This window comes from Petaurus breviceps, unplaced genomic scaffold (genome assembly GCF_028583685.1).
Source record: "Petaurus breviceps papuanus isolate PSGF00001 unplaced genomic scaffold, PetGlider_PUasm1.0 91023, whole genome shotgun sequence".
NCBI classification, from domain to species: Eukaryota; Metazoa; Chordata; class Mammalia; order Diprotodontia; family Petauridae; genus Petaurus; species Petaurus breviceps.
The window spans coordinates 249,924-272,683 of record NW_027187398.1 but is presented as its reverse complement, the minus strand read 5'-3'; the positions used below and the strand labels follow the sequence as shown (position 1 = coordinate 272,683).

At 35.6% G+C, this 22,760-nt stretch overlaps 1 protein-coding gene across 5 annotated transcripts in view; it reads right to left on the bottom strand.

The window, feature by feature from the left end:
• RAD51C (RAD51 paralog C) overlaps positions 1 to 22,760 on the bottom strand; it is an 83,785-nt gene that overhangs the window by 7,477 nt on the left and 53,548 nt on the right. For 3 of the 5 annotated variants that reach the window (XM_069078161.1, XM_069078164.1, XM_069078165.1), the window contains exons 5-8: positions 20,847 to 20,978; positions 18,077 to 18,143; positions 15,328 to 15,388; positions 10,515 to 10,578 (exon numbers count right to left, since the gene is read on the bottom strand). In XM_069078161.1, coding sequence (XP_068934262.1) covers positions 10,515 to 10,578; positions 15,328 to 15,388; positions 18,077 to 18,143; positions 20,847 to 20,978 — 324 coding nt within the window. The remainder of the gene's footprint in view (positions 1 to 10,514; positions 10,579 to 15,327; positions 15,389 to 18,076; positions 18,144 to 20,846; positions 20,979 to 22,760) is intronic. The other 2 variants (XM_069078162.1, XM_069078163.1) reach the window with 2 other exon arrangements.

Below are 22,760 nucleotides of genomic sequence, written 5' to 3'. Positions count from 1 at the left end.
GAAAACATAATATGACAGAATTACTTTCTCCAAATTCTGTTTTTAAAACATTACAATTTCCAAAAAAGCCTTTAAATGCCAAGATGAAACATATTTAAAATAATACAATAAAACTCTTTAAAATTGTGGGTAAGTTTCTGGTTTTAGGTAATAAAAATCAAATACAAAAAAATTACAAAAAAAGAAAAAAAACTTTTTCTATTTTGCTTCCTAGTAACTAAATAAATTCAAAGAGTAGGCAGACCAGAATTTGCTTATCAAATTAGCAAACAAGGCTGAGAGGGATACACTGTATGACAACCAGGAACCAAAAAGATCTTGACTGGCTCTTGTATTTGTGTTCCAAAAATTGAATTCCCAAGTACACAATGGGGAAGACATTTTTTGGATAGTAGTTTATCTGAAAAAAGATGTGGTGGTTTTGGTGGACAAGTTCATTATGAGTTACCAATGAGAAATGATAGTCAAAAGAACTAATGAGCTATGAGGCTACACTGAGAATAGGTTCTTGGATTAAAGAAGTGATACTCCCTCTATATTCTACCATGGACAAACCACATCTGTAATACTGTGCTGAGTTCTGATCATCAAAGTTTAAGGACAAAAATAAGTTGGAGATTGTTCAGAGATCAACCAGGATGATAAATGGACTCAAGTTCATGCCATCTGAGGCTCACTTGAAGAAAGTGGATATGTTTAGCCTGGAAAAGAGATGACTCAGACCTGACATCTTTCTTCAAGTACTTGAAGGGCCACCGTGCAGAAGAGAGAATAGCCTTATTCTTTTTGGCCCTAGAGAGCATGACTGGGAACAAAAAGAGGGAATGTGAAAGGGAAATTTAGACATGAAACAGGAAAAAAATTCCAGGCAATTAGAGTTACATAAAAGTGGAATGTCTAGGGGGTTTGCAAATTCCCTGCCCATTGGAGGTCTTCTAGCAGAGGCTGGATGACTGTTTAGTGGATGTGTCATTAATAGGATTCCTTGGTGGGGTGGAAATAAGTTGAATCAGACCCCTTCTAACCTAAAAATGTTGTTATTTGTGAATGTTTTTTCTATAAACGCTTTGTACAACACTTGCACAGACTCCCTCCAAATATTAAGACAAATAACTGTTTTAATTCCATTCTCCCACAATGTTTCACAGTTCACTAGAGAATGCAAAACACACACAGAGCACACACACACACACACACACACACACAAATGAGCTATGAGGCTACTGAGAACAGGTTCTTGCATTAAAGAAATGATACTCCCTCTATATTCTAACCATGGAAAAGCCACATCTGTAATACTGTGCTGAGTTCTGATCATCAGAGTTTAAGGACAAAAATAAGTTGGAGATTGTTCAGAGACCAACCCCACAAAACCCCAAACAAAACAAAAAACCAACCTCCAAAACAGTAAAATTACTCATGGAAGACTAAATTCAATGTGCCATTGTTTATTCTCCCTCAGCCCACATATTCATTCAGTTGCCAAATCTCCAAAACATCTTACATCTGACTCCTTTGAACTCCCAGTTACCACCATAATTCAATTCCTCCTCATCTCTCAGGTGGAGTATAACAGACTCCTAATAGTTCTTGCCTCAAGTCTTTCCCCATGTCTATCCATCTGCTACACTGCTAACTACCAAAGTGATTTCTTTTGAGCGTAGATATGACCATGTCACTCCTTTACTGAATTAACTCCAGTAGCTTCCTATTGCCTCTCTTACCAAATAAAAACTCCTGCTTAGCTTTTTTAATTAAATTTTATTTTTTAATTAAGAGAAATCTATTTTCTTCCCCCCTTCCCTGAAATACCCACTTCATGGAGAAAAAAGATAACAAATTCCTTGTAACAAATATGCATAATCAGGCAAGACAAACTGCCTCATTGGTCATGTAAAAAAAATACATTTATTAAAATTCTATAAATTAATATACCTATAGGTATATTTGTGTGTGTATGTATATATGAATGTCTCATTCTGCACCCTTGAATCTATCCTTTTTCTGTCAAGAGATAGATAGCATGTTACATCATTAGTCCTTTGGAATCATGGAAGGTAATAGTTCTTACAGCTTTCAAAGTTGTTTGTTTTTTAAGTGTTATTTTATCTGCCCATTTAATTTTTCATCAATTTTATACAAGTATTCAAAATTATTTTTATAATATTGATGTAATAGTAAAAAATGTTCTGGTTCAGGTCACTTCACTATGCATCAGTTCATACAAGTCTTTCCATGTTCTTTGAAATAATCTATTTCCTCAATTCTTATGACTTAATAGCATTCCATTATTCAAAAGAAAAAATTTTTTTCCTGTTTAGTTTTTAAAGTCTTCACAATCTATCTTTCTAACTTCATCATAAATTATTCTTCTTTCCCTACTGCATTCCAGCCAAACTAGCAACCTTTCTGTTGCTCTTCACCCAAGACACTACATCTCCAGTACCCATTCCTTTTCCCTGGCTTTCCTCATGGCTAGACTGCACTCTCATTTCACCTACACCTCACAGAAACCCTCTCTTTCTTCAAGAAGCACAACCTTCAGAAACTTTTCTTTACCCCTTCAACTGCTAGTATCCTTCCTCTTAAATGACTCTGTATTGTTATTCTGCATGTACTTAGTGGTCCTTATTGTCTCCCAGTCCAGAAAAGGCTCCTTGTAAGAACTGTTATATTTTTTGTATTTATAATGACAGCACCTAGCATAGAACCTGATAAATATTTGATTTCCTTATACTTTTAAAAAACCTGATTTCAATGGTTAGTACTCCCTCCACTAATGTAGATTGAAATTCTGCTGATGCTTTAGTAGAGGTTTCAAACTTGCAGCCCACAAAACTCCCAAGTACAGCCTAACCCAGATTAAAATGTAATTGGGTTACGTTCATAGTCTATACAACCTGCCAGAGTTTTTATTTTGGGGTACGTGCTTAAGAATGCATAATCCTTTTCATACCATGATGAGGCACTGAAGCTAATTCTAGTGTTTGGTAAAACTTTCAATAAAAGTCCCCTAAGAAATTCAAGTAAGTTAAGAAGTATCACTTATAATTATATTAACTGTCCATTTTTGTTTCCATTTTGGAATTGACAGTTTCAAACACCTGAAGTAATTCTGCTTGGGAAAAAGAATGTAAGCTAGAAATTAAATACAGAACAGTAGTCTCAGTAAAAGAAAACTCATCATGTTCTCTCAGTAGATGCATATTTAATTGTGTTTTAGAGAAGTAGCATGGCACAGTAGAGAACCAGCCTCAAAATCAGAAAGACCTAGGATTCAAGTTGTGCCTCTGACACATCCTGGCTGTGTGAACTTGGATGAATCTCAACCTCTCAGTTTTGCAATCAGTTAACATATACAAAAACAAATTTTGAAAAGATGAGATAAGAACAATAAGTAAGTTTTAAAAATTTTAACAAATGGAACAAAATAATCTTTTTGCTTAGTAATATTTTTTAGGAAGAGAAATAATTAAACATGCTTCATTATTTCTTAAAAATCTTAGTTTCACTCTCACGCTACAATTCAAAGATGTGGTTCAAAGACTGGTTTATATTGTTATGGTTTTAATGACTGTGATGGCCAAAATGTATCTCATAAAGCTATACAGAAGTCCATGATTAACTGCACTTACTAAAACAAGATATTCATTTCACATTTCTACTCACCAATTATACAAAGATTTGTGATGAAATTTGGCTTTGATGTCAACTAGTTGTTCTTGCAAGAGAATCCAAAGTTACGACATTTTTAATCAATGGGTTCAAAATGCATTGAAACTCTTTGTAAGATTTGTAATTGGTGTAGAAAAGTTTGTCTCCATATTTAAGTATGCCGAAGTGAATTTTTACAGAGTGACATGCTTACATCACTTTTGGTAATAAAGGTTTTGTTTTTAAATGTCTTTGCTGATTTCATAGTGCCATGTTATTATTAGCAAATATCTGCTTTGAACATAACTTCTTTTTAATAAATTCTTTTTCATCCCCAATATTTAAGTGGTCAAAGGATATCAACAAACAGTTCTCAAAATAAGAATTATAAACGATTAACAATCAAATGAAAGAATAACTCTGAGTTACTAGTAATAAGAAAAATGCAAATGAAGACAACCTAGAAGATCCACATCACAACTGGAAACTGGCAAAAATGACAAAAGAGGGGAAATCTTTTGGGAATCAAGTTGGAGGGGAAAATGGTAGAGAGGCACACTAGTACATTGTTGTTGGAGCTATGAAACAGTACAACCATTGTGGAAAGCAATCTGGAATTATCCAAATAAAGTAGCTAAAATATCTATATCTTCTGACCCAGAGATTCTACTACAAGGCCTATACCTAAAGGAGTTTATGGATAAGAAGTATCTATCTATATCTAGCTATCTATTTATACATCTCACTACTTTCATTTGGTAATAAAAAATTGGAATGGGGGCGACTAGGTGGTGCAGTGAATAGAGCACTGGCCCTGGAATCAGGAGGACCTGAATTCGAATCCAAACTCAGAAACAACACAAAACTAGCCATGTGACCTTGAGCAAGTCACGTAACCCCAATTGCCCTAACTTCCCCTTCCAAAAAGCAAAAATAAAATAAAATGAAAACTGAAATGCCCAACAATTAGGGAATGGCTGAAAAAATTGAGGTATATGAATGCAAGGAATATTACTATGCTATAAAAATGGTGAATATGATGAATAAGGAGAGGCATAAAAAGACCTGTATGAACTGATACATTGTGAAGTAAGCAGAGCCAAGAAAGCAATATAAATAATGACTACAATAATATAAATGGAAAAAACAGCTACCAGAAAATAACTTAGAGTAAACATTACAAAATTAATAAAGAACATACCTGGACCCAAAGAAGAGATATGAGAAGACTCCTTTGCAGAGCACAAGTGTTCCACAAGTGTGGAACATTACATAAATTCTCAGACTTTTTTGATGTAATTGGTTTTGCTGATTTTTCTTTTTTAAAACATATATTCTTTATAATGTAGGTGATTGCTTTTTCACTCATTTCTTTTTTTTTTTTTTAGAAGGGGGAGGATGGGGCAACTGGGGTTGTGACTTGCCCAAGGTCACATGGCTAGTAAGTGTTAAGTGTCTGAGGCTACATTTGAACTCTGGGCCGGTGCTCTATTCACTGTGTCACCTAGTCTCCCCTTCACTCATTTATCCTAAGGCATACTATGCACTTAGAGAGAAGGTTCATTGTTAATTTAGAGGATGTAAATCCAAATATCATATAATATTCACAATTAAAAAAAATTTTGGCTGATCATTCCCCAATTGATACATGGTCAAAAGATATGAACAGTATATTTTCAGGAGAAATCAAAGCTATTAATAGTCAAATGAAAAAATGCTCAAAATAACTATTGATTAGAGAAATTCAAATTAAAACAACAGATTCTACCTTATACCTATCAGATTGGCTAACATCGCAGAAAAAGAAAATGACAACTTCTGGAAGGGATGTGGAAAAAACTGGACACTGATAAGTTGCTGGTGGAGTTGTGAACTGGTCTAACCATTCTGGAGAATATGGAACTATACCCAAAGAGCTATAAAACTGTGAATACCCTTTGATCCAGCAATCCCACTACTAGGTCTGCATCCCAAAGAGATCAAAGAAAAAGGAAAGGACCCTTATGCACAAAAGTATTTATTGCACCTCTTTTTGTGGTGTAAAAGAATTAGAAATTGAGGGGATGCCCATCAAATGAGGAATGACTGAACAAACTGTGGCACATGATTGTGAAAGAATACTATTGTGTTACAAGAAATGATGAGGAGGAAGGTTTGAGAAAAACCTGGGAAGACTTATATGAACTGATGGAAAGTGAGATGAGCTGAACCAGAACATTGCACAAAGTAACAGCAATACTCCAAGGATGATCAACTGTGAAAGATTTAGCTACTCTGATCAAGACTATGATCCAAGACAATTCCAAGGAACTTATGATGAAGACTGCTATCTGCCTCCAATGAGAGAACTGATGAATTGAATATAAACTGAAGCATACTTTTTAAAAAACTTTATTTTTATTGTTTTTTTTCCTGTGTATATGTTTTCTATTTCAACATGGCTAATATGGAAATTTATTGCATGACTTTACATATATAACTGACATATTGTTTGCCTTCTTAGTGGGTGGGGGAGAGGCAGGTAGGACAAAGAGAATTTGGAACTCGAAATTTTATAACATGAATGTTAAAACATTTTTATATGTGATTGGGAAGTATTTAATAAAATAAGTAAAAGCACATTAAAAAACATTTTGGCTGACCTGTCAGATATGATTAGATCATCAGTGTATCTTCTAATGTGGCTGACAAAAGGCTCATACTGAGAGGAATGTCATATTTGCCATTTTTTTTTTGTATTTATACAAATAGCATTATCCTAATTTGCAATCTCTTTGCAGGAATCTTCTTAAATCACCTGTCTACTTTGTAAGTGTCAGTTTAAATAACACCGGGTAATAAAATCTATGAATCACAAAATCTGAAAATTGGAAGAGGCTTCAGTGGCCATCTAGTCTAATCCATACCCAAAACTCATTTCTGCTCTAATATTCCTGACAAGTGGTTACCTACAAAGTCTGCGAAGAGGAGGAAATACCACCTCTCTGAGTTAGCCCATTCCACTCTTGGGCAATTAAAATTTTGGGGAAATTTTTCCTGATACCAGCCTAAACTGGTCTCTTTGTAACTTCCACTGCTCCTAGTTGGGTGCTCTGGGGTCAAACGTGACACATTGTATCCTATTCTACATCATAGCCCTTCAGATATGTGAAGACAGCTATCATGTCCCCTTGAGTTTTCTCTTGTTCAGGCTAAACATGCCTAGTTCCTTCAACTTATCCTGAGGTGACATGGACTTAAGGCCCTTCACTATCCTTGCTGCTATTCTCTGGACAATCTAGTTTATCAAGGTCCTTCTAAAAGCAAGTGGCCCAGAAATAAATACAATATTCCAGATGAGGTCAGACCAGGACATGGTACAATGGAATGATCAGCTCCCTGTTTCTGGAAGCTCAGTATCTCCAATGTAGGTCAAGATTGCATTAGTTTTTTTGGTAGCTTCATCATATTGCTAACTCACACTTAGCTTGAAGTCCACTAAAACCCACAGATCTTTTTTGTGACAACTGTTTTTTAAGCATACAACCCTTTTCTTTTTAGTGGCAAAACTAATCTTTTTGTACCTATGTGTAAGACTTTACACTTGTCCCTATGGAATTCCAACTTTAATTAGCTTCAGTAGAATGCTATAGACTTTCAAGATCTTTTGGGATCCTGATACTGTCATCTAGTGTGTTAGCTATTCTTCTAGCTTTTGTCGTCTGAAAAACTGACAAGCACATATAGTAACGTTAAAACAACACAATGACAAGCACAGCTCTCTAGAATACTCTGCTAGGGTCTCAAGTTACAATTACACTGAACCACTCTTTGAATTCAACCATTCAAATGGTTCTAGGTAATCTAATCCATCCCTCCATCTTGTCCATGAGAATTAGATACTTTATCAAAAACTTTGCCAAAATCTAGGTAAATTATATAGACAGCATTCTCTGCATTTATGGTTTAGTAATCTCCAAAATAGGAAATAAGGTTGGTATGGCAGGACCTGTTCTAAATGAAGCCAGGTGGGTTCTTTGTAATCACTACTTTTCTATCTAGATATTCACCAACCATCTTTTTCAAGATCCATTCTAGAAACTCTAGGCATCAAAATGAAGCTACATATTGTTTGCAGGTTCTTTTCTTCTTGGGGAGATTTTTTTTCAGGACATTTCCTCTTCTCCAATATTGAAAGTTCTTCCTTTTTTTGATGAACATTCAAATATCTACTGCAACCAACAGTGATCCCATCTGCCAGTTCTTTCAGGCCCTGTGAATGTAGTTCCTCTGGGTCAGGTGGCCTGAACATATCAAGGGCAGTTGCAGAGAGATCTACTCTTTCTACCTCCTTACTCATCTGAGATGTGCTCCCTTTCAGTTATTTTGGGTCTATCATTTTCATTATTCTTTGCAGAGAGAAAAAACAAACTCCAACATATAAATTAGGCACTTCTGCTTCTTTCTGTTGTCAGGTTTCAGTCCCATTACCCTGAATAAAGAGGCGTTTTTGTTGTCCCTCATTTCCCTTGCCAGCCTCAGCTCATTCTGAGCTTTAGCATTTGAAACTATTTTTACAGGTTACAGATACTCTTCTATTTTCTAAATCACAGTTGGTTAGTGCATTTCCTATGTATCCACATCATTCTCCTCAGACAAATATCATTTTCCCTTTTCATTAGAATTGATTTCAATCCTTTGTGTCTTCTGAACTGCATTCCTGAGTCTCTCCCTACCCTCCTGGCTGACTTCCTCTACCACACTTTAGTTCATGGGAACCTTTCTATCCTTCCTCTGAACCCCTGAAATCTGCTTTCCTAAAATACAGGGTATATGTCAGACTATGCCCATATTTCCTCTTCTCTGTCATGAACTCTAGGAGGTTAACAGTCTCAGCTGCTCTACTTCTTCATTCTTTGTAGTTACTCTCTATAGTATCTAACCTGAGGTACATATAAAGGTTGTCCTCTTCCTCTCCTATCCTTTTAAAAGTCCTTTTGATTAATTTGCAAGTCATATGGCAAATACAGTCTTACCAGGCTTTGTGTTGGTGTGTTGATAGACATGTGTCATTTCTGCATTCCATGTATTGGTACAGTAGGTGCTATTATCCTCATTTTCATAGATGAAGAAATTGAGGCAGAGAGAGGTTAAGTGATTTGCTCAGAGTCACATAGCTAGTGTCTGAGGCAGGATTCAAACTTAGATTTTCTTAACTCCAAGTCCAACTCTGCAACATGTAGATGCTTTAATCAGTGGTTTACTTCCCAAATCCCCTTTACTTCAACAGTGCCCAACAGTGCAGAAAATTCAATTTCTCCATATAGACTGCAGTTTCTTGCCCAAGACTTCATAACTGTTGGCAATGCTTTTTAGATTCCTTCTGGAAGTGTTATTTGTGTTTACATGAATCTCTGAAGTGTGTAGTTGTCATGTTTTAATAAATCTTGGGAGGTTCTCTGTTGTCTTGTATACTAGACCCAGGAAGACAACAGACCTCTATATAGTTTTTATCAAGTTGATAAAGAGCTGCCTCAGAACCTCTGAGCAAAGCATCACCAGGTACTACCACTGATCTCCTCTTCCTCCTCTGCCCTTCCTTGGATGATGTCTCCTTTGAAAACTTCTATGGCTCTATACCATTTTCTAAAGAAGAGCACAAGTAGTAGCTTCCTTTTAAGTTCTAACTGGACAACTATCCTTTCCCTTCCCTTGCTCTTGTGCTCTTTTTGTATTATACTCTTCCATTCCCAACATCCCAACAAGTATCACGTCTCTCCTCTTTGACCTTGGATCCCTTTTTTCCCCAGTGAAGTCTCAATTCTGTTTCCTTTAGAAACACTCAAATTTCCCCTTACAACCTGGAGTGTGAACAAGCATTCTTAAAATCCCTTCACCTTCCCCAGGAGGGAGATCAGCCTATACTTGGAACAGAGATAATAGCCACTCTGCTCTGACAGAAATACAAATACTGCATGTAACCAAATATACAAACATCATACTTAAGTCCACCTAACTAGGTATATACAAACAGCAATATCTTACAATATACAACAAGCAAATGAACAAGTATGGGTCCCATTGTCAGCCCCTCCTCATTGTGGATTCCCACTCTTCCCTAAGAATACTGAATACTGGAAGGGATATGCAGACTGAGTGAAGGTACCAGTTTTAAACCAAAAATTAAGTATTAAAAGCTCAATTTCTTTCCTTTTTTCTGAATTAAAAAGGTCTCATTTTCTTTCTGTACTTTAATGAATTGCCCTGTGTACCTAATCTGGGAGACAACTGTCCTATAATAGTGATTTTCAAAGGGTAGATTGGAACACACCAGTTTACTGTCATATATATTCATTAACAAACTTCAGATTTTTTTCTCTTCTCATTTTTTACCCTTAAAGGAATTAGAATCTAGTAATTTATCAATATTTGTATCTACAGCATGGGGGAAAATGTATGCTTTGTCAAAAAATATAAACACTTTCCGAAATAATGTTATATTAGTAAATGTGGCTACAGTGATGGTTAAAGACCTACTGCCTAGGTACAGACTAACATGACTAATGCTTATATTTTAAGTTGTTTACTTTAAAAACCTTAATATGACAAAGTTAATTTTGTAGTAGAACACATTACTCTAAAAGCATGGGAAATATTTCTAAAGACCTCAAGAATAAATGTTTAAACTCATTTAATTGTGAAATACTGGAACATTCTGCAGTGGTAACAGTACTTGAAGAATTAATATGCTAGGGACAATGCTTATTTCTAAAGAGGACTAATATCTACTACAATTAAGAGAAACAATTTTTAAAAAGCTTTCTTTAGACAACTGTAACCATTCAACATACAATTTCCAATCCCCTTCAAATTGAACTAACCGTTATATCAAACAGTACTGTGGCCTCCTTCTGGCTTGGTGATTTGTGCAATGTTGCTAACCTGCTTAGAAATAATGGACATAATTTCAATTAGTAAGGATAAATAACAATTTCAATGCACAGAGTGGTTTTGCTACAATTCTAAACTGTGCTAAACTAAAATTCTAAATACTGTTAAAGTGAATAGCAAAAAAAGGTGTACTTACTCTTTCCTTTAATTAGACATGTACAAGTTGATCAAGATTAAATAGCTGACATTAAGGGTGACTTAAATTCCTAGTTACCTTTGACATACACCATTTTCTTCATTCACCTTCACAATGTTCAATCAGAACATGAAACTTTACTTAAATATTCTGATGTTCTAATTTCAGATTATTAGAAACAGGATTTTTTTTTTTGCAAGAGTCCTTTTTATTTTTTAAACTATCTCCCTCTGTATTAGTCTTAGGAAAACTCAAAGCAGTTCACCTTCAGTCCAAAATGTAACAAAAGAAAAAGAAAAAGCGCTGTTTAAACCTTCCTATAATGACACCACTTTACACCAGTCAGCACTGTAGTTTTCAAAGTGATTTCGTATCACCCTCCACAACAACCCTGAAAGGTACACAGCAAAAATATCTTACAGAATAAAAAACAGACTCAAGGATTAACAACTTGCCTGTTTTCACACAGCTGTTAGGGTAATAGAATTCAAACTAAGCTGATGGCTACCTTCAGCCAATTTAAAATTACTACAAAAATGTAAAAAGACATGCAAATTTGTGTCTTAAAGGCTTATAAAAGTAACTTGAAATCAAGTAATATAATGATTTGGGGTGAAAATATCTGATAAATTTTCATTATAGAAAAACATTTTTATATCTGGTGTCTACATCTCAGGGATCTCACAGAATTTCAGCAATTTAAAAAACCAAACAGGAATCTCTTGGCTAATGGCTACATTTGGGATGAAACACAACATATGGCTGAACTACATAGTTTAGGTCAGGAAGAAACAAGTCAGAAGCACAGTTTGTGCTCTAAAGCACAGCACACATATGAAATACTGTGTGGGGGTGTGATTTATCACCCAGCACTACCACCTGATACTCTTGGCAAAAAGAGGTAAAATTCTGATGATTGCTTCATATCATGAATATGCAATTGGTAAGAAAACCCACAGTATACAAGGCACAAAATAATTTTTTAAAAATCACTACAAAATTTTACCTACAGCAGTACATTTTAAAAGACTGGACAACCTAAATCCAAAACCAGGCAATATAAACTCATATATTTGTGACTTTCAGAAATTTAAATTCTTTGCTTAGCCTAGAAAGGTTAATTTTTTAAAGTCTTTTCTCTGATTAGACTTTACAATTTACTTCCCAAGTACAGAGTCAATACTGTGGAGTACAACCAACTAGTTTTTTTTTTTAAAGCAATTGGGGTTAAGTAACTTGCTCAAGGTTACACGGCCAGTTATTTCTGGGTGTGGTGCTAAGTATCTGAGCCCAGATTCGATCCCCAGGTCATCCCGACACTGGGGCTGGTGCTCTTACTCGCTGAGCCACCTGGCCACCCCTAAGCAATTGGGGTAAAGTAACTTGCTCAAGGTTACACAGCCAGGTGTTTCTGTGTGGGTGCTAAGTGTCTGAGCCCGGATTTGATCCCCAGGTCATCCTGAAACTGGGGTCGGTGCTCTAACTCGCTGTGCTACCTGGCTGCCCCATACCAACTAGTTTTTTAAAAACATAAAAGTATCCACATAATCTTAAAAGACCTGAAGGCATTTTGACCACAGAAAATAAGACAATAAAGAATTAGTGGAATATTTAATTCTTTAAAAACTGTTCAACCTAATAATGATTTAAATAGCTGATATAACACAAGGCCATAGTCCAAAAGAAACTAGTGGAAAGTACTGGAGGGAAAAAAAACCTGACCCATGGGAAATAATATTTTAAAAATTATTAAAAATGGAAAATGATTCACATTTTTAAAAATGTTGACACCAAAGAACTGTTGTTATTATAGTGATAAGCACTAGAAAGGGCAGGAAATGTTAGATTTGAACCTACTAAGGAAGGATTTTTCTTTCTCCCCTAAGCATAACTATACCACTACAATGTTATGATCCCTTTTCAGCCTTTCGAAGGCTCACTGCAATAATGCTAAAGTAAAATAACATTAAAATACATCAGATTAATGCAGTAACAAATCTTGAATGTAGAGGACTAGCAGAGATGGCAAATTGCAGGAGTACAATAAAGGCATATCTTAGCACACTCTAACCTCAAACTGCGCTGCTGCAGAAGACTTATCCTGTGACCCTTATGTGGATACTGGTACATATGGAGAAGGCTGGTGTAGGACTTAAAGAAATTCTGCAGCCTAGAAGATGCTCTTTATCCAAAAGTAACTAAGGGAGCCACTGGCTCATTCATTCTCCCTTCACTGGCTATTCATCTGCAATCCAACTAGCTTGAACTCATTTCCATAATAATTCATTATCATTCAATAAATCCCAGCAGAATTTATGTGAGATGTGTGTTGGATTCTGATTTCACCTTTTAGTAATGCAAGGTAATATTTACTACATAACTACTGACTTAGAGAGCAGAGCATCAGTTGTTAAACACTGGGGAATGAGAAGAAGAGCTCTTCTCTGACACTTGAAATTAGTGAGGGCAACATAAAAAAAAATCAGTAAGATAATTGAAAAAATTACTCTCAGATTAATTTTTTATTTTTATAGGCTATATATTATTCATGAGTAAGTCTAACTTAAAGAAGCAAAACATCTACTTACCCCTATATATACACCTATCCACATAACAATAACTTCCAAAATTAGATACTAGAAATAATCTGTCTTATAATTAGTTGAAGAGATATCCTGCCAAAGATCCTCTTAATTATTTTTAGTTTTTCTTAGGTGCTATTCTATTAGAGAACATTTAATTATATAGCCTGAGGTAGATAGCTATTACATAGCAGCTACACAGGGAATTCCTTAGAACATTTAAACAGCAGGTTGCAGTTTGCAGAATAGCCTGCATCTCAGGAAGTATAAGCAATGTTTTAAGAGTCTCTCAGTTGGAGATCTGCTGCCAGGACTTTATAACAGAGCATGTTGTCGGAAGTGGATTTTCTTTTGAGCACAATGTCACATTCACAGGAAGGGGGAAGAACAATTCTATGGCTAGGAACAAATTAGCCAAAGCAATTATTTTATTTACAAGAACCAGTCCATTCTAGGTCTTCCCCCAGAAAATAGGTCCCAATATCTGAAGCTGGTGAAGGTCAAAGACTAATCACAGGTATGGAAAAGGCTGTAATATTATCCAAAACAATTATTTAAAAAAGGAAATACTGAAGGAAAATCTGAGTTACTTGAGCCATTTGGAAATAGCAATCTTTAATAGAAGTACAAGCCAAATAAATTATCTGATATAAATATATCATTTAAATAGAAAAAGGGAGTCTAATTCTGTTGATGAACTTAGAGAGTAGTGTGAAAATAAAAGGAGCTGGGTCAGTACTGACTTTTCATCAATTAATATGAAAACATAAAGTAAGAGATCTCATCACTGACCGGATCCAAAGTGTATTTAGGGTAACCCTTTGTTCTATCTGCAGCCTACATGCTGTCTCAGCCTCCCTCTTCATAACAGCTTTTGGACAGAGTTCATGAGGTTATGCCAATTAATCTGAAAGTGGAGAGGCTGGCAGGTTTCTGGCATTATTATAAAAAGTACATTTAAAAAAACCCACAACTCTCTTGTCATTTTAAGGAAAATGAAAGCTAGTTTGTTCATTTGCTCAAAGGTTTTAAAAGTAGGGGAAAAGGATTCATGTTATTAGTTTTTATGCATAGAAAGGTATTCATCAGAAAGAAAACAAGGTAACAAGAATTGAGCAAGAACAAACACAAGGAAATGCAAACAATACAGACATAAAATTTTGCATAGGTGACATTAGTGAATATCATATTAAGTAGTTAAGAAAAATGATCCTATTTTCTACAAAAGAATCCTGGGGAAACTTTCAAAAATAGTCTTCTCTATACTTTTAAACTCTCCTAGGTACAAGGGGTACCAAGCTTCTTTCAGGATGCTAGCTAAAAAATGGTAGTTGATTCCAAAAGAGTACAGAACATTCCTCTTCTACCTACACTTTCAGGCATAACCTACTGTTAAATATTCTTAAGAATTTTCTCTTTAGCTAAAGAACTTTTCAGGTTCTGAATTTCTGTGATATAGTACAGAGCAACAGCAATCTACATTTGCCCCTGCTCACATGGAGCCAGTGAATCAAAGAAAAAGGCCCAATGAGAGGCTTTGAGAATTGATGCAGAGTGAAGTAAACAGAATCAGAAAAATAATATAAACAATGACTACAACAACAGAAAAAGGAAGAAGAAAAACATCAATCTGAAAGCTACATGATTAGAATGACTAAATTTGTCCCTAAAAGGAGAAGAAAATGTATCTCCTGCTCTCCCTTCCAGCTTGGCAGATGTGGAGGGCTGTGGGTGCGCAGCATGGCTTCTACTGTCAGCCTTGTCTGGTATGCTCTCCCCTATGCACTTCTTTTGTATTCTCTGTTAAAAAGTATGCCTCCCTACAAAAGGGAGGAAAAAGGGCCACGGTGGGAGATGAAGGTGACATAAAAACAAAAGACAGTAATGAAAATGAAAAACAAAAACAAAGTAGAGGCATGTTCAAATGACACTGCATTGCACAACCACAAGACCAGTTCCAAGGTGGACCAGCTTATGACATCTAATGAACACCAACATGAGTCACTAGTCAGCATCTTCACTGACCTCTGCTTTTGGTCCCAATGAAGGATTAATCGAATCGTAGCTGCATGTCCCCAACTTTCCCCTAAGGAAAAGAATATAACAATGACTTTTGAGTATTTATATATATAATGATTATATATAATACTATATTATATATAATGAATATAACCTGGCATATAGTAGACATTTAATAAATGCATGATCTGAGTAATGACCTCCTAATAGATTTTCCTGTCTCCACTTTCTCTCCTCCAATCCATTTTATATATGTCAGATTAATATTAATAATGTAAAAATCTGGTCATGCCTATCTTCTACTAAAAACCTCTCCCCAGGATAATGGGATGCCTAATGGATAAAGGTTAACTCCTTAGCCTAGCTACACAGTCTGGGACCAATTGACTTTTCTAGCTCAATTATTCTAGACACTTATCAATATAGACATGAGGCATTCTAGTAGTTTGTTTCTCCACTGACTCTAATGTTTTATCACGGCACAAAGGTGCCTTTGGATTTACAAAGGCTCTGCTAGCAGAATACAAGCTCAGGCAGGTCCTACATGAAGTCAGAAAGACTTCAAGTGAGCACTCAGCAACAGCCTAAGTTTCTGATATCTGAGAAATAACCTAATAAAGTATGCAGATGCTTTCTTCCAGAAGGTTGGCTACCAGTTCAAGGCTTTTTTCAGGAACAGCAGCTCATGAATACTTTTTTGCTACCGCAGAGAGAAACTGGAATCTATATGCAATGGAAAGTATTCCCAAAGTGATGAAATCACAGATCCTTAAAGAAATATTATTGTTATTATTCATAAAGTAACTGGACTATTTACCATTCTATAAGTGTGAATGTCTGTAGGCACTTCATAATTTTCAGCTTCACCATCATTCTCTAAAGTTGGTATGTTTCATCTTACTCCCACTCTCACCTCAGACTGCTGAAATGACCAGGGTCAAATGTCTTCTCTTTTCTCTAGCCTTCCCTAATCTCCTCCAGGGGAAGTTTCTCACTTGCCTCTGCATTCTCATATCACTTGCTTTATGCCTCCTTTATATACTTATCTTGTTGTTTTAAGGTTATATATTTATGTATATAGAAATTACACCATATTATTATTTGTATTTCTGTACACCTCTGATCTTCCTTAATAGGTTTTAAGTTCTTTGAAGATGAAGACATCTCACTGAACTCCCTCTACATCTTCTCTTTGATAATCTGTCCTCTAAAATAAGAAGGAACATGCAAATCAAATAACTTTACATTTTCAAAAGCCCACAAGACAAAAATTGATGTTCTGACATGTAAGTCATCTAATAACAAACCATCAAACTTTTTGTTTGTTGGAGAATTCCCTTTGATGTAGAGCACCTTTTTCAGTTACTGGAGATTTTAACACAAACCTCTTAACATTTGAAAGCTTCTCCATTCAGAAAACACAAGCTAACTGTTATATTGTACTTCTAAACTTTTTGATAGGCTGCCAAAAATCTGAGATAAGGAAAGAAGTAGAATATAAAGATGATCAAAGGGCTTCATCTACAAATATAATTAAAAATCTAATCAATGTTCCCTAAAGAAATATCTTGACACTGCTCCTCCCATTCCCAGCTGTACTTGCATCTTTGTATATCTCTCTTCTCCATAATTAAGGAAGTATGCTAGAAAAAGTTTGCAACAGAATAAATCTTCAGAATAATTTTCAACAAGTACAGTAAGTTAAGTCTAAGCCTCGTCAGGTGCCTACCACTGCGAAGAGTTCCTACTCTGTCTTTGTTATGTCTCCATGGAATTATGGCCACCTGTTCTAGTTCTCTCCATCCTCCATTTCAAAATTTTAAATTTAAAAGCTTTTATTTACCACACCACGTGATAAATAAATAGCTCAGCATGTGACTCCAACCAAGAATGCTTGCTTTTAGCAGAAGAGCTATCCCATAATAAAAAGGAATGAGCCTCTAAGGGTAAAATTCCAGGTAGACATGTTATATAGAGGGTATTCCTCTTCCCCTCAGATTTACCTCATACATTTTGCTTAAGACCAAAATAAAGAGAAAGTAGAGCACAGGAGTGAAAAAAAAAAAGAGCAAGAAGGTAAAACAGTAAAGCGGTTTTGCAACTATTTGGTTGAATTTATAATACCAAAAATTCCATATAATGCCTCATCTTGAGATTTCAAATAACTAATTATGGAGGTAACTTCTGCTTTAAGCAAGCCCAACATATGGAAATTCACATGTTTTTAAAAAAAGATAAATTAAGAGATGATTTTTTTGCTTAACAAAAAGAATTTTCCATGGGTTCTTTTACCAAGCAGGCTTCCAAGTGTATTAAAAAATAGTTCTGCTTCAAAAAAAAAAAAAGGGATTCACACACTTTTCAAGAAATAATTCACTGAATAGAGTGACCACCTACTCAGTGCCAGAAACTGGAATGCCAACCAAAAGAAACACTACTGGTGCTCGAGGGGCATGTGTTCTATCTGAGAGTTTTCTGAGGACAAATTCTTATGATTCTTTCTCTAAAGTGCTATAAATGAACATGAACATTACACTTTAGATTTTTAGCAATACAGTTAAAGGGTAGGCTTATAACAAAAGTCTGGTGGTACTTTATTTCCTGTCTTTTGCAGCATAGTGCAACAGTAAAAAAAAGCATTTAGTTAAAAATAATTCTGCTGCTCTCGCCTTACAGAAAATAGGAATCTCCTATGTTTACATAGTAAAAAAATTCCACAGGCATATTAAGCTTCAAAAAATTAATAATTAATTACCTAAAGCAGGAACTAGTAAGGACTGATTTTTATCAATCTTTGTTGTCATTTGATTAGTCCAAATTACCTGTAAAAAGAAAAAAAAAACTGATGCTGAAAAGAAACCATATCAATATAATAATTCTTGACTTAAAAGTTTTCTATAAACAAAGAAAAATTCAACTTCTAATATCTGGAGTTTTCTCATTCAAAAACAAAGTTAATTTACCCATATAAACACAGTAGGCAAATTACTATGTACATGTGTGCATAGTTATAAATGATATAGCAAAATTCTAAATGTTGTCATTAAAAAAAACCTCATGAAGGAAACAGAAAATCAAATTAAAAGTTAAGATACCTGTAGAACTGTACCATCTCCAACACAATTATCTTCCTTTTCTAATTTCTCTCTCTCTCTTTCCCTTCTTTCCTCCCTCCCTCTCTTCCTCATTTTCCTCCTTTCTTCTTTATTTCCAGCTTGGGGCAGCTAGGTGAATAGAGCACCAGCCCTGGAGTCAGGAGGACCTGAGTTCAAATCCGGCCTCAGACACTTGACACAATTACTAGCTGTGTGATTTTGGGCAAGTCGCTTAACCCCAAAATCGCGCCCCACACCTCAAAGCAAACAAACAAAAAAAATTTCCTATTTGTGACTTACATCTTCTAATAGTACTCATAGTTATTGCTTTTGTCCATTGGCGGCAGTCAGAGCTAATAAGATGTATAATCTCTGGGTCAAACAGTAGTCTATGGTTAAGATTTTATATTTTGAAAGCTAAATTTAATTTATTTTTTTCTCTTTAAAAATATTATTTATTTATGGCTCCCTGGGAGGAGAAGAAAGATGGATACTGGGAGAGATTATCGTTATGTGAAAAACAAGATAACATAAAATTTATTTTAAAAAGATTTGGAAGGATTAAACAGCTTAATAGCATGAAGGAAAAAAGGAAGTTAAGGTAGTCTATGACAGGAAAACAAACATTAGTAAGAATAACTTAAAACAGCAAAAGCTATGTGCATCTGTCAAAGGCATACAAAATCTTCAACAATTCTAATTTCTAATATTCCTCCAATGCCAATTTTTTTTCTAATAAGTGAAATTTATATTGCATCTAGCTGGAATGGATGAAGAACTTCCTATGTTAAAGATGTATTTCTCTCAAAAGATACCACCATGAAACAAAAAGCTAAGAAATTGTTGCTTTATTTATTGGGCAGTAAAATACCCTAGCTACAAAGAAGTCAACAGATCATTGTGTTGTCGTTAGGAATTGCTATATGACTGCTGTCCTCTAGCTTCCTTTCACACCAAATAAGATAAGTCTTAGTTAAATGGATGTTTGACTGCCTAGAATTGACAACACAAACAACTTTTGCTGAAGCTATTTGAGCTTGTGGAGAACTAGGTTGCATAGTTGACAGAGTGCCAGGCCTGGAATCAGAAAGACTCATTTTCCTGAGTTCAAATCTGGCCTGACACTTGCTAGCTATGGGACCCTGGGCAAGTCACTTAACCTTGTTTGCCTCAGTTTCTTCATCTGTAAAATGAACTGGAGAGGGCAACGGCAAACCACCCCAGTATCTTTGCCAAGAAAACCTCAAATGGGGTCACAAAGTGTCAGATATATAACAAAAAAATAACTGAACAACAACAAATTTGAGCTTATGCCATAAATGCCTAATTATTTTTATGAGAATAATTCTTGTTGTTTTTTTTTAAAGCAATAGGGGTTAAGTAACTTGCTCAAGGTTACACGGCCAGTTATTTCTGGGTGTGGTGCTGAGTATCTGAGCCCGGATTTGATCCAGGTCATCCCGACACTGAAGCCAGTGCTCTTACTTGCTGAGCCATCTGGCCACCCCTAAGCAATTGGGGTTAAGTAACTTGCTCAAGGTTACACGGCCAGGTGTTTCTGGGTGGGTGCTAAGTGTCTGAGCCGGGGATTCAATCTCCAGGTCTTCTCAACATTGGAGCCGGTGCTCTTACTAGCTGTGCTACCTGGCCGCCCCTAGAATAATTCTTGTTTAAAAATTTTCATTATTTTATCTGCTACATTCCACATGGAAGAAATGAACAGAAATACAAACTTCTGTTTTACCAAGAATCTTCAATTTGGATTTTGCCTTGCTAACACACATTTACAATCTAATTATTCTCTTTGTAAAAACACTTGACTAAATGCTATTATAAAAGAAAAACACTGAGAATAATGACTAAAATTCCTATAGAATAACATTTTTGCAAGAGGGAAGCATGAAACACCATTTTAGAACTGCAAACTTTAATACTGGCTGGATATTTCTCAAGCTTTGCTCTATGGAACTATAAATAGCTCTAAGTAGAGCATGCCACCTACTGGACATTTAATGAGAATAATGAAAATCTGAATCAGGGCAAATGACAGAGAAAATTTTTAAGACAGAGTACTATCAATTTCCATGGGTGACAGAAAATTCTTAACCACCACTGTCACGGAAAATTAGTAACAACAACAAAGATAACAACAAAGCATTAATAGTCAGCTGAATTCTCTATTTCAGGTACTGATGGAGAGAACATGGGAAAATTGCTTACCAGAAATCCCACAAAGTCAAAGCACCACCAGAATTGACAATGTTTATTGAAGCAATGAATCTTCACATAAAGGAGAAAAAAACATCTTATTTTTACCATAATGCTCATCTCGTATACTAGTTACTAAGGCAAACATGAAGTCTAATTTGCTGTATATAGGCACTGGAAGGTACTTAGTTTATTATGAACTTTCTTCATCAATAAACTTACAGCTAATTTGTGATTATTTGCCATGCTGATCAGCTGCTGTGCTAGTCCATTCAGCAACCGTGTTCGAAGGGAGAGGTCATCAAAATCATGCCGAAAGGGAAATGCAATCCCATCCACTATAATCAGCTGGACCTAAATACATACAAGGTAAATAATGTATGAAGTCAACACTTAGTTTTTAAAAGTTTACTCACCCAATTGTTAAGTTATAGGATTGCATTTGAAATCCAGATATTTCCCTAGAATGGCCCTTTTACTGATTATTTTTAAGTTTATATAAGTTAACCATCTATACAACTATAAATTCATATAAGAAATTGGATTTTATTAGTCGAGTTCATTAAGCTAAAGACAATAATTCTCCTAATTATGGAAATAAGAGAAATCTTAAGCTTTTAACGTTGTACTTATTATCACATAAATATACCACACTACCATCAAGGTACAACATAGTATTTATTGAAGTGTCAAGCTGATTACAGCATATTTGAAGTTTCTGTTCAACAGATTTTATTCTGAATTGTTTGTCTTCATAAAGTAGGGCTAACCTCAGCATAAAATCCCCAGATAAAAATCTGCAAGACTATACCTTATGAAGCTTTAATGAATTTTGAACACATAATCTTGCTTTGTTTGAAATATATCAGAAACTAACTATAATAATATAAAATTTAGTATATATCTGTTCTTAGCACCAAATAAACAGATCAGTGGATAACAGAATTTCTGTAGTTTCATATATGAGAGCCCCAAGGCAAGCAGCTTTTAAGACAATTTATAAGCATGGGCACACTAAAATTCAAAACCAAACAAGTGTTGGGGAACTCATTTTGCCCAGAGCTTTCCTATATATTTATCACATTTAAATTTATTTTAACTTTTTTTTTTTGAGGGCAATTAGGGCTAAGTGACTTGCCCAAGATGGCTACTTTTTTGTGTTAAGTGTCTGAGGCTGGATTTGAACTCAGGTGCTCCTGACTCCAGGGCTGGTGCTCTATTCACTGCACCACCTAGCCAACCCCAGATTTATTTTTTTTAGTCATTTATTAATTTATTTTTAGTTTTCAACATTAATTTCCATAAGATTTAGAGTTGCAAATTTTCTGCCCATCTTTCCCCTACCCCCCCGCCCCACGATATTGAGCATACGGAATATCCCTTCCCCTAATCTGCTCTCTCTTATATCCTCCCTCTTCCCCCCCAACCAACTTTCCAGTAGGACAAAATATATTTCTATACCCCAGTGTCTGTATATCTTATTTCACAGTTGCATGTAAAAAACAAATTTTTTAACATTTTTTTTTTAAGCAATTGGGGTTAAGTAACTTGCTCAAGGTTACACGGCCAGTTATTTCTGGGTGTGGTGCTAAGTATCTGAGCCCAGATTCGATCCCCAGGTCATCACTGGGGCTGGTGCTCTTACTCGCTGAACCACCTGGCCACCCCTAAGCAATTGGGGTTAAGTAACTTGCTCAAGGTTACATGGCCAGGTGTTTCTGGGTGGATGCTAAGTGTCTGAGCCTGGATTCAATCCCTAGGTCATCCTGACACCGGGGCCAGTGCTCTTACTCGCTGTGCTACCTAGCCCCCCCCTTTAACATTCGTTTTTAAAACTTTGATTTCCAGATTCTTTCCCTTCTTCCTTCCTCACCGATCCCCACAGGGAAGACAAGCAATTCAATATAGATTGTACATGTAGTTACAGAAAACGTTTCCAGAGTAGTTACATTGTGAAAGACTAACTTTATTTCCCTTCATCCTATCCTGCCCCCCACTTATTCTATTTTCTCCTTTGACCCTGTCTCTATTTCAAAAGTGTTTCTAACTATCCTCTCCCCCAATCTGCCCTCCCTTCTGTCATCCCCCCTCTTATCCCCTTCCCCTCTACTTTCCTGTAGGGTAAGATACCCATTT